Genomic DNA, 11,762 nt, shown 5'->3' on the forward strand with positions numbered 1-11,762 from the left:
TGTCTGTTTTTGTTTGTTTGCTTGCTTGTTTGAGATAGTCTAGCTCTGCCGCTCAGGCTGGAGTACAGTGGCATGATCATGGCCCACTGCAGCCTCGAACTCCCAGGCTCAAGCAGTCCTGTCACCTCAGCTTCCAACATAGCTGGGACCACAGGCATGTGCCACTGCACCCACCCACTATTTTTTTTTTTTTTTTAGAGACAGGGTCTCCCTATGTTGTCCAGGCTGGTCTTGAGCTCCTGGGCTCAAGCCTGTGGTGTCTCTATCAGAACTTGGATATAAGTTTTTTTGTCTTTTTATTTTTTCCAGGCCCTGGATGTAAGGTTTTAATGTTGGAATGGACATAGTAGAGCTAGTAAAATTGAACAAAAGGTGAAGGTAAAATATTCTGAAGAGGGAAGCTGTGTAACTCAGTGACTGGGAATATTGGAGACCACACAACTCCAAGCAAGGGGATTGGGTGGTGTCAGGGAGGTTTGACTGGATTTTAACTGATATGGCTAAGAAATCTGAAACTTAGTCAATTGTATTCTGTTTCAAGAAGAAAAAAAATTAATAATCTAGGCCACACAGGGTGGCTTGCACCTGTAATCCCAGCACTTTGGGAGGCCAAGGCAGGCAGATCATTTGAGATCAGGAGTTCGAGACTAGCCTGGTCAACATGGTGAAACCCTGTCTCTACTAAAAATATAAAAATTAGCCAGGTGTGGTGGCAGGTGCCTGTAATCCCAGCTACTCAGGAGGCTGAGGCAGGAGAATTGCTTGAACCCAGAAGGCAGAGGTTACAGTGAGCCAGGATCATGCCACTGCACTCCAACCTGGGTGATAGAGTGAGACTCCATCAAAAAAAAAAAAAAAAAAAGGCCCAGCACTTTGGGAGGCTGAGCCGGGCAGATCACGAGGTTTGAGACCAGCCTGGCCAAAATAGTGAAACCCCATCTCTACTAAAAATTCAAAAATTAGCTGGTTGTGGTGACACGCACCTGTAGTCCCAGCTACTCAGGAGGCTGAGGCAGAAGAATCGCTTGAACCCGGGAGGTGGAGGTTGCAGTGAACCGAGACCAGGCCATTGCACTGCAGCCTGGGGGACAGAGTGAGACTGTCTCAAACAGACAAAAAGATCTTTAAAGCTGGGTGCAGTGGCTCATGCCTGTAATCCTAGCACTTTGTGAGGCCAAGGCGGCCAGATCACGAGGTTAAGAGATCGAGACCATCCTGGCCAACATGGTGAAACCCCGTCTCTACTAAAAAATAACAAAAATTAGCTGGGCGTGGTGGCATGTGCCTGTAGTTGCAGCTACTCGGGAGGCTGAGGCAGGAGAATTGCTTGAACCTGGGAGGCAGAGGTTGCAGTGAGCCCAGATTGCGCCACTACACTCCAGCCTGGCACCTGGTGACAGAACAAGACTCTGTCTCAAAAAAAAAAAAAAAAAAAAGATCTTTAAGGATCTAGAAAAGGCAGTTCCCAAAACAAGAATTGGGTAGTGTTGGCTCATGCCTGTAATCCCAGCACTTTGGGCTGAGGCAGGCAGATCACTTGAGGTCAGGAGTTTAAGAGCAGCCTGACCAACATGGAGAAAACCCGTCTCTACTAAAAATTCAAAATTAGTCGAGTGTGGTGGTGCATGCCTGTAATCCCAGCTACTTGGGAGGCTGAGGCAGAAGAATCGCTTGAACCCGGGAGGTAGAGGTTACAGTGAGTCGAGATAGCACCATTGCACTCCAGCCTGGGCAACAAGAGCAAAACTCCGTCTCAAAAAAAAGAATTGGGTAGTGTTTATGTAACATAACCAGAGGAAAAATGTTTCACAGGAATGAATATTTTACTCCACTGTGCAGCGGGTTTTATTTACCAAAGCTTGGATGTGAAATCTGAAATTTTGGTGTATAAATTCCAGTCAAGAACAGCCCGCTCAGCCTTCTGAGAGAACTCTGGAACATTAGGACCCAGGCTGAGAGGTAAGCAGGAGGGGAAGAAAAAAAGAAAGGCCTGTGGGCATTCTGACCTTTTTTGTGCTGGGAGCACTGAGAGAAGAGATCTAAATATCAGGAACGCTTGCCTACCGGGTCTAGCCAGTTTTGGCAGCTCTCCAAGCTCTACTAATAGAGCACCACCAGGGAGTGCGGGGTTCTCCGATCATCCATGGCCCCTCACTCTGAAAAGGGGATGAAGGTGGTAGATCCCCAAACTGCTCAAGCCCAAATGTTATGTGTATGACCTCCCAGAGCTCTGTATGAGTAATGAAATGAACTTGGTAAGATTCCCTCCCTACCCCAAACAGATAGTGATCTCAGCTTCATCACCCTCCCTCAAGAAGGAAGACACAGTGAAAGGCTATCTCTGTAGCGCACTTTATAGACCAAAGCTTGGACAAGAGGTGGAGGCTGAAGACCTGAGAAGCTGAGTCAAGGAAGACAGATTCCAGCCCTTCCTCGAGGCAAGCCTCTTTGAACACACCTTGAAACTTCTAAACACCCATTCCCATTGTTATCCTCTCCTGGTCTAGAGAACTCAGCTCTTTCTGAGTCTCAAGGTTGGGGAGTACCTTTATCAGAAGGGAATGAAGGAAATCCCATCACCAGTTCCACCCCTCTGGGCCAGCTCAGTCTGTGGCCTCCATCTTGGTCCCCCGGGGCACCAGGAAGATGGTCCCATCGGCAGCCTGTTGCAGCGCATACTCTTCAGGAGAGTAGCTGTTGCCTGATTCATCCCGAAGGTGCTGGAAAATGTCACGGTATAGCTCTGTCAGCTGTTGGCGCATGGCCTCCAGGGTCCGGTCGGTCTCCCCGCGGGCCCTGAGAAGCCGCTCCCGCTCATTGCTCAGCCGCTCCAGCTCCCGCTCCAGCTGCACTATGGTTTCCAGCTTTCTCTTGCGGCAGTTCTGGGCTGCCACCTTGTTTTTGCCCCGTCGTCGGATGTCCCGGACTAGCGCCAGCTGGCTCTCTGTCAGCGGGTACCTCGCCAATAGCTCATTAAAGTCATCTACCGGCAAGTTGACAATCTTGTCTGTAGGAAAAGGAATCTTCATGGCCAAGGCCCGACGTTCATCCCGACTGCCTGCCTCCCCCCGTGCAGTGGGCTTAGCCCGCACAGGGCCTGAGGAGGGCTCTAAGGCCGAGGGGGTCTCAGCAGCTGGCAAGGTATAGTTGGAGTGGGCCAAGGAGTTGGGCATGAGTGAGTAGGGGTACTCCACTGGGTACATCTCTACATATTCGCTGCGCCGCCGACCAGCCTCTGTCCCCTCCAGCTCAAGGGATTCAGCATCGCTATAGTTGAGGGATAATCCTGAGTCGGATTCTGGGTCTTCTTGGGGCTTAGGTGGCCCCGCTGGCAGCCCAATGTCCAGGAGGGCTAAGGGGTCTTGGAGTGGCTCACTGAGCAGGCCTGAGAGGGTCAGTGGCTTGGAGACTGGTATGGCCATGTTGCCATAGGAGTATGGGGGATCTGGGACATGGGATGTGGATGCTGGGAGCTCATAAGGTGGTGGGGGAAGTGGGAAGCCAGCGTCTGGGTGGATTGAGCAGGGGCAGTAAGCTGTGGGTGGTGGAGGTCCAAGGTATGGGGCTGGGGCTTGGGGCTCAAACGATGGCTCACTTGGAGCATTTAGACCCTGTAAAGAAAGACACAAAGAGATTTGGAGATAGACTAAGGAAGAGAAACCAACACTCTCTCAGGACCAAACTGAATTCTTCTAAAAGACCCAGTGAGACAGTAACAAGGAAACAGAGTTGCCACAAATCTTTGGAAGCTTCTTGCAAAGTTGTGATACAGTTGTTCCAAGAAAAATGCAGTTTAAGATGGGGTGCAGCGGCTCACACCTGTAATCCCAGCACTATGGGAGGCCAATGCAGCAGATCACCTGAGGTCAGGAGTTCAAGACCAACCTGGCCAACATGGTGAAACCCCGTCTCTGCTAAAAATACAAAAATTAGCTGGCTGTGGTGGTGAACGCCTGTAATCCCATCTACTTAGGAGGCTGAGGAAGGAGAACTGCTTGAACTCGGGAGGCGGAGATTGAAGTGAGCCAAGATGGTGCCACTGTACTCCAGCCTGGGCAACAGAGCAAGACTCCATCTCAAAAAAAAAAAAAAAAAGAAAAAAATGCAGCTTTAGCAAGAATGGAAGTCACTGAGGTTGGACTGCAGAAAAGACTATCTAACATTGGAACAATTATGAACACTCCTTCCTGGAGAAGTTCTTACTGGGTTGAAATGGCTCATGTTCCTTTATTTCCTTCAGGAAGTCAAAGCCTTGTTCTCCAAGATGACCCCTCAGAACCCTTTCCTGCTGCAGTTATCTAGGGTCAAAGGGTCAAGTTCAGATTCTGGCCATGCCCCGGATGCCCAGCAGAGGGAGCTGCTGTGTGGGAAGAGTACCTAGGGCAGATCCTGAGGGTGCCAGGCATGGTGGCAGGGCAGAAAAAGGGGTCAGGTGGGGGTCTAAGAAACTCCTTGGGGAGCAGCACAACTCTGCCCTCTCCTCTTCAGTCCCTCTGTCCCTGTGCAGGTGCAGTGAGAAGAAGAGAACATGCTGGAAACAAGGCCCCCAACCCACATCGAGGAGCCACCCTGCTCCAGCCCAGCTGGGGACAAAGGCATCATTGTTAGGCCAACAGACACCCCTTTGTCCAAGTAGCAGGAGGAGAGGACCCTGGCATAGTCCGACTCCCCTTCCAGAGGCCCCTGAACTACTGCTCTGCTACCTGGGGGAAAGGGGCCCAGTTGCTAAGGGCAGGGGGAGGAAATGAGGGAAGAAGATGGCAGGATCAGAGAGGGAGGTCAGAAGAGAAGGTGAGCAAGGGAGGGAGAGCAGGAGGTGTAGGTGTAGAGAGATATGTGACTGCTGAGAGAGCCTACACTCTCAATCAGACCCTTCCCTCCCCACCACTGCTCCTCCACTTCTCCTGAATGTTTGTCAGTGCCTTCCAACCAGAACTTTCCCAGCCCTTCCTTTTCCAGTGCCTGGAGCATTACCAGCCTGATCCCTGCTTGCTCCCAGCCTCAGAGCCTTGCTTGCTCCCGGCCTCAGTGCAGGCCAACTCCCTGCTTCTCTCTTCTCTAACACACCCCTCCCCTGCCTCCCCCTCCTTACTCACCTGCAGCTCGGTGATGGACATGATCTCCTGCCAAGTCAGTTCCATCTCTCCTAGTTCTGAAGTAGACAGCTGTATCACTCTGTTTCTGCTCTGTTGGGGAGGACACGGGGACATCCTACTGGGCCAGAGTGTGGTCCAGGTTCCCCCAAAGCCCAGATGGCTCTAGAAACCTGTGTCAAAGAAAAGACATGTTAGAATGACACCTGCTAGGGTCAGCAAGTTAGCACTACCTCCTTGAAGGGGATCCCTCTCCCTGGGAGAAGGAGAGACCTCCTCCTCCCCACCCTCACTCATGCTGGACTCATCAACCAATCCCTTAAAATGGGGTGTGATCTCCACTTCGCTGACTATGGCCACAGTCGGTTCCTTTGGCAGCACAGGAGGTCTTTACCTTTTTTCCAGGCAAAATGCCCACCCTTTCTCCTACTTTGTAGCCCCTAAAACTGTTTTCCTGGCTAGGGGCAGAGTCAGGTCTTCTGCTTTTCTGTTTTGCTATGTTTTCTTTTCCATTTTCTAGGGCAGCATCAGGGGCGCCCTGCTTTCCTCCTCTGTCCTCAGTGTTAGGTTCTCACCCTTTTCTTTCCACGATGATGACAATATATGCTTGGGGATCCCCAAGAGCATGTTGTGGAAAGAGTCAAGCAGACAGCCCCTCCCCCTCTCCAAGATACGGCCCGGGCCTGGTGGCTGATAGCAGCTCTGCCCTCTACTATCCTGGCCCTGGGCTCCCCTGCCTAGGCCAGATAAGAGGTTTATCAGCTGCAGGCAGCAGAGGCACAGAAGGAATGGGCTCTGGAGACACTGGACCTCTGTCCTGTGTCCTCACAGGGTCATTTGGGCCACACCCGAACCCATACAACCACAAGTCTTTCCTCTTCTGAGGTAATATAACAACCTTAGTAAAGACTTAGTAAGCACTTGTTAAGAACTGCGCTGGGGTGTTGCAAGCTTAGTTTATAAGATTGGTTTTCATAAAGATTCTAAAGGTACATCAGACACCGAGACTGAAGCTGATAAATAAGAGCAGGATGAGGTCTAGAACCTGACTGTACTTGACTATAATGTCTTCTAGGCATCTTCCCATCCTGCCCTTGTATCTCCATACTCCAAACCTCTATTGGAAATCTACATTCGTCAGTTCTTTCTGTGGAGTGTCAGTCTCTCTCCTTCTTGTCAATATCGCTTTAGAGCCTTGAATACACACTCCCCTCCAGTCCCTTGTCTTTTGACCTGGGTTCTAGTTGCAGCTCTGCCACAAGGCAGCAGTGTGATGTTGGGCAAGCCATCTCACTTCTCTGGGCCTCTGTTTCCTCATTTGTATAACCAGGGAGTTGGACGAGTTGACCTTGGAGGTCCCTTTCTGCTTGGATAGCTTCGAATTCTCAGCAAACCTTCTCCCCGCCTTTATCTTCTTCTCTGTCAGTCCCTCTCCTCATGCTACCTCCCTATTCCCTAACACCACTTTCCTTGCATCTGTTTTCCCTGCCTTCAGCAAGAGATTCCAAGTAGATTTGGCAGAGCCTTCCTGATCTCTTAGGGTCAGACACTGTGTGTATATGCACAAACACAGACATACCCTAACATATAAGTAAAGGGAAGCAGGCTAGGGTGAAGGAAACATAGGAGAGAGGAAGCATTTTGGGAGGCTGAGGTGGGAGGATTGCTTGAGCCCGGGAGTTTGAGATCAGCCTGGCGAACATGGTGAAAACCCATCTCCACTAAAAATGCAAAAATTAGCCAGGCATGGTGGCACACGTCTGTGGTCCCAGCTACTCAGGAGGTTGAAGTGGAAGGATCACTTGAACCTGAAAGATCAAGGCTGCTGTGAGCCATGGTTGTGCCACCACATTCGAGCCTGGGTGACAGAGCAAGACCCTGTCTCAGGGAAAAAAAAAAAAAAAAAAAGAGACCAGGCAGCGCAGTGGATCACACCTGTAATGCCAACACTTTGGGAGGCTGAGGCGGGTGATCACCTGAGGTCAGGAGTTTTAGACCAGCCTGGCTAACATGGTGAAACCTCCAACTCTACTAAAAATACAAATATTAGCCAGGCATAGTGGTGGGCTCCTGTAATCCCTGCTATTCGGGAGGCTGAGGCAGGAGAATTGCTTGAACCTGGGAGGCGGAGACTGCAGTGAGCCGAGATCGTGCCACTGCACTCCAGCCTGGGAGACAGAGCGAGACTCTGTCTCAAAAATAAAAAGGACAGAGAATAGGACTGTACGACCTCAAATTGCATGACCTTAGACCACTCACCACAAGGATGGCCCATCACAGAAATTTAATATGGAATCTGCTCTTTGACTTAACACAAAATTAGTAGGTACTACGAATGATCTTTTTGAAAGAGTGTCCCCTAGCCCTTGCCTCCATCCCCTTGTTATATTGCATCCCCATAGATGGGAGTTAGTGTAGGCAACTCTGCCAGTGGGCAGAGTGGGTGGGGTGTTTATGTCTGTCCAGGATGCCATTTCAACACCGGAACTCCACCCTCCTCCACCCAGGTTCTGGCGGAAATTGCCCAAAGGCAAAGTGAATGGAGAAGGGGTTTAGGGGGCAGAGACAATGACTCTTGCTTCATAGTTCTTTACTCACCCCAACCCCCCATTGTCTCTCCTTTTATCTTCCTGGATCTGACACTAAGGTGCATTACACAGATCCTGCCCTAGGAGGCAGGAGACCTAGGTTTTCTGGCACTTAAGATACATGACTGGCCGGGCGTGGTGGCTCACGCCTGTAATCCAAGCACTTTGGAGGCCAAGGCAGGCGGATCACCTGAGGTCAGGAGTTCAACACCAGCCTGGCCAACATGGCAAAACCTCATCTCTACCGAAAATACAAAAATTAGCCGGGTATGGTGGCAGGAAGCTTAGGAGGCTGAGGCATGAAATTGCTTGAACCAAGGAGGTGGAGGTTGTGGAGAGCCGAGATAATGCCACTACACTCCAGCCTGGGTGACAGAGTGCAAAAAAAAAAGAAGAGGAGCAAGAGACTGGGGGAGAGGGAGTGGAGAAGAACCTCTGGATCCAATCCAACCAGCAAGCTCTTGGGTGCAGTAGCAAGTTTGTACCAGGTGGCAGGTGGGGCAGGATGCTTTTCTCTAGACACTCAAGGATGGGTGGTATTCTATACACCAGGCATAGGTCCCTCTGGGTCTCCAGAGCCTTCCTTTCAGAGGACAGGAGAGCTGGCAGGCAGTGGGACAGATCAGGGAGGTAGAATTGGATGAAACAGAACACCATAGAGGGTATAGAAACTGGAGAGATACAGGGAAAGTGAAGTGGGCTTCCCTGTGTTCCTTTGCTTTTACAATAAGAAGCTCCCACTTTACAGTTTAGCTTGCATTTTGAGGCCACATGACCATCTTCCACTGGGTTGTCTGTTCCTTCTCCTACTCCCCAACATTGTGGATCAGGTAGAAATGAGGTTGTCACTCCCCCTTACTCTTATCCTGGTGGTCCTACCCAGAAAAATTTTTATCATAATTCCTAAGTACTAACAGAACGATATGGAGCTTCATACTTAGGAATACAGAGTAGGGCCAGGTGCAATGGCTCAAGCCTGTAATCCCAGCACTCTTGGGAGGCTGAGGCGGGTGGATCATGAGGTCAGAAGTTCAAGACCAACCTGACCAACATGATGAAACACCGTCTCTACTAAAAATACAAAAATTAGCCAGGTGTGGTGGTGAATGCCTGTAATCCCAGCTACTCAGGAGGCTGAGGCAGAAAAATAGCTTGAACCTGGGAGACGGAGGTTGCGGTGAGCTGAGATCGTGCCATTGCACTCCAGCCTGGGCAACAAGAGCGAAACTCCATCTCAAAAAAAAAGGAATACAGAGTGGGGACCATTTGGAGAGGATGATGGAGAGAGGAGGGCATTTGGCCTTGGCTGCTGCCCCAGAGCTCTTAACTTCCTTGACAAGAGGGAATGATGAGAGGAGGCTTGCCTCAGGATCCCTTTTCTAAGACTTATTTGACTACCTCACCTCTCCAGGTGTCAATAGGTGCACTGAAAGAATAGGGAGGGATTATTAAAACTTGGAGTCTGGGTTGGCAGGTGAGCAACCTGTTTAGAAAGATTGGGGAGAACTCCCAAAGAGACAGCGACACACAGAGATGAGATAGAGAATGATGGGGAAAAAAAGGAGGGAGAGAGATTTGAGTATCATGAGCTCAGTGCTCTGGGAACATGCATGGCTCAAAGACATGTGTGAGAACAAGGGAGATGGGGACAAGTTTCTGCTATCCTGTCACTCCATCCCTGGACCCCAAACTCCAGTCCTTTGGTACCAATATCTAGAGAATTCCAGCCCCAGCAGTTCTGATATCTCCTCTCTTCTCTTCCACTGCTTCCCAAGCCCCTATTTCCCAAACAGCCAAGAGTTTCAGTTAGAAGCAACTATGCTGGGGTTGGGATGCCTTCCATCCCCGTCTAGGTCCAGCTGACCTCTACTGCTCCTGGGCACAGAGAAGAGAAAGAGCAACGAGAGGCAAGAACTCAGGGGCAACCCATCCAACCACCTGAACCTTGCAACACTTCTCAGAGGTCCAGATATCCAGTGTTTCCAACTCCTCAGCTTTCCCCAAACCTTCTCAATTGGCTAGACAGGGCAGAGGAATGGAATGGGGTCGGGGAAAGGATGACATGATACACCTGGAAATCTGTTGGTTCCCCCAGGGCGGCCCACCAGTTGAAGGATTCCTCCTGGCTACTCCCCAGCTCCTCAGTGCTGCCTTGCCTCGGGAGACCACTCTCTGGTCCGCATTCACAGCCTTCCACCCCAAGGATCCCAGAGCACCCAGGAAACCATTTAGGTCTTCTCCTACAGGAGTTCCCAAAGATGTCAAATTCCTAAACCAGGGCCAATCTAGACAGGTCTGACTGAGGTCTCCTGGGAACATACCGAAAGTTGGTTATTTTCCTTCCTCATCTCCTTCACCCTCCAGCTTGCCCCTAGAATCCCACTGGAATCCCCCCACCCACCCCACCTTTTAGGCACCTGTGGCGGAGTCCCAGCAGGGTGAGGAGAGAGATGAGGCTCCTGGTGTTGTCTCTGGGGAGGCTGAACCTGAGCTGACACTGCTGGACGAGGATCCCGGCTACCTTTGAGAATCTGCAAGGGCCGCGCCCCGCCCCCGGGCCATTGCTGAGCGCTGAGTGTGGAGGCTCAGGCTTAGGCTGAGCGCAGGGAGCCCCAAGCAGGGGCACCAGCCTTCTCTCTGAAGCCCTCGGCCTGAGTTCTCAGTCCTGCCTCCAACCCTCCCCTTTCCCCGTGGCTCTCCTCTCCTCCTGCCCCTTTCGGCCAAGAGAGGAAACTTGAGCCCGATGTGGTTTCTGCCCACACCCCGCCCCCACCTTGCTGCTGGCCAGCGGGGGCACACATGGCTCCAGGCCTCTCCCAGGAGTCCCGCCAGGTCTGCATTTCTCCCATGCATATGATGAATTCTAACCTGACGGTCCACTCGAACATGACCTTTAAATTTTATACAGGTTGTTGTCGTCTGCTGTCCCCATGGCTTTCTTAGGGATCGGGAAACTGAGTCATATCAAGGTGGAAGGCAGCTGAAGGTAAGGACCAGGTGTCTAGCTTCCCAGCTGTCTAAGCAGGTGAGCATTTAGGGCATAGCCTTCATTTAAGGAAAACCTGGGCTCTGGGAACAAGGGCAGGGGAACTATTTGAAGGAGGAGGGGCCGCTGGCTGCTTTGATGTGTCCTTTCACCTGTAGCCTTCTCCCCTCCCCCCCCAGCCTCAGATGTCCTAGGACAAAGGCCTCTTTCTTGGCCAGGTTTTTGTTAGTGTGTGAGGGGAGTTAGGTAGGGGGCCGTCCAGCAGGGAGATTATTCACCTCCCTTAAAGGGGACCCCAGGTGCCCTTTGTCCTCCTTTCTTCCAGGCAAAGCACCCCAGCCACATGGCACCCAACTCTTGTTAGGCCAGTAAGTACCCTTATTCATCTTTTTTTCTCTTTTTTTTTTCCAGAGGCTCACTCTGTTGCCCAGGCTGGAGTGCAGTGGCATGAACATGTTTCACTACAATTTCAACCTCCTAGGCTTAAGCAGTCCTCCCTCCTCAGCCTCCCAAGTAGCTGGAACTGTAGGTCAGCACCATCATGCCCAGCAAAATTTTTATTTTTTTTGGTAGAAGTGGTGTCTCACTATGTTCCCTTGGCTGGTGTTGAATTCCTGGGCTCAAGCAATCCTCCTGCCTTAGCCTCCCAAAGTGCAGGGATTACAGGCATGAGCCACCTCACCCAGCCCACTTATTCATCCTTTTGCCTCCAAGCTACACAACCAAAGCAGCACAACCAAAGGTCAAACAGCTCTTTCTCCAGATACTATGAGAAAAGAGTCTTTCTTCTTCCTAGTTTTTAATGGCTTTCAGCTCTATATGTCTAGCTTCAGTTCTGACATCTGCAGCTTACATTTTTTCTTCTTACGGTGTTCAAGTTAAATTAGAAACATCTGAAGACTGGGGAAGCAGATAGGTGCCACTCTGGGGCAGGACTGGCATTCAACCAGCATGCTCTGATAGGATTGTATTTGCTGTTAAAATAATGAAAATGGCTGGGCGCGGTGGCTCAAGCCTTTAATCCCAGCACTTTGGGAGGCCGAGGCGGGTGGATCACGAGGTCAAGAGATCAAGACCATCCTGGTCAACATGATG

The 11,762-nt window shown here is 50.9% G+C and overlaps 1 protein-coding gene across 3 annotated transcripts; it reads right to left on the bottom strand.

Moving 5' to 3' along the window:
* Window positions 1-2,340: 2,340 nt before the first annotated feature.
* NFE2 (nuclear factor, erythroid 2) lies at window positions 2,341-10,377 on the bottom strand. Of its 3 annotated transcripts, none has more exons than XM_012450366.2 (3): window positions 10,099-10,377; window positions 5,097-5,266; window positions 2,341-3,611 (listed from the first exon to the last, which is right to left on the bottom strand). In XM_012450366.2, the coding sequence occupies exons 2-3, from the start codon at window positions 5,208-5,210 to the stop codon at window positions 2,604-2,606; spliced, it is 1,122 nt and encodes a 373-aa protein (XP_012305789.2). In that variant the 5' UTR covers window positions 5,211-5,266; window positions 10,099-10,377; the 3' UTR covers window positions 2,341-2,603. The 3 variants fall into 3 exon arrangements, with proteins under 3 accessions (XP_012305789.2, XP_012305790.2, XP_012305788.2); XM_012450367.3 differs by lacking the exon at window positions 10,099-10,377 and adding an exon at window positions 5,669-5,767; XM_012450365.3 differs by lacking the exon at window positions 10,099-10,377 and adding an exon at window positions 5,488-5,741.
* Window positions 10,378-11,762: the final 1,385 nt, after the last annotated feature.

Source organism: Aotus nancymaae, unplaced genomic scaffold (genome assembly GCF_030222135.1).
Source record: "Aotus nancymaae isolate 86718 unplaced genomic scaffold, 86718_ANA_hifiasm-v0.15.2.pri h1tg000016l, whole genome shotgun sequence".
Lineage (NCBI taxonomy): Eukaryota > Metazoa > Chordata > Mammalia > Primates > Aotidae > Aotus > Aotus nancymaae.

Excerpts from the sequence above, each read along its gene's own strand:
- NFE2 (XM_012450366.2), bottom strand. The coding sequence starts at position 5,210 with ATGTCCCCGTGTCCTCCCCAACAGAGCAGAAACAGAGTGATACAGCTG. Across the intron at positions 3,612-5,096 it reads TGTCCATCACCGAGCTGCAG|GGTCTAAATGCTCCAAGTGA; the intron begins GTGAGTAAGGAG and ends CTTTCTTTACAG.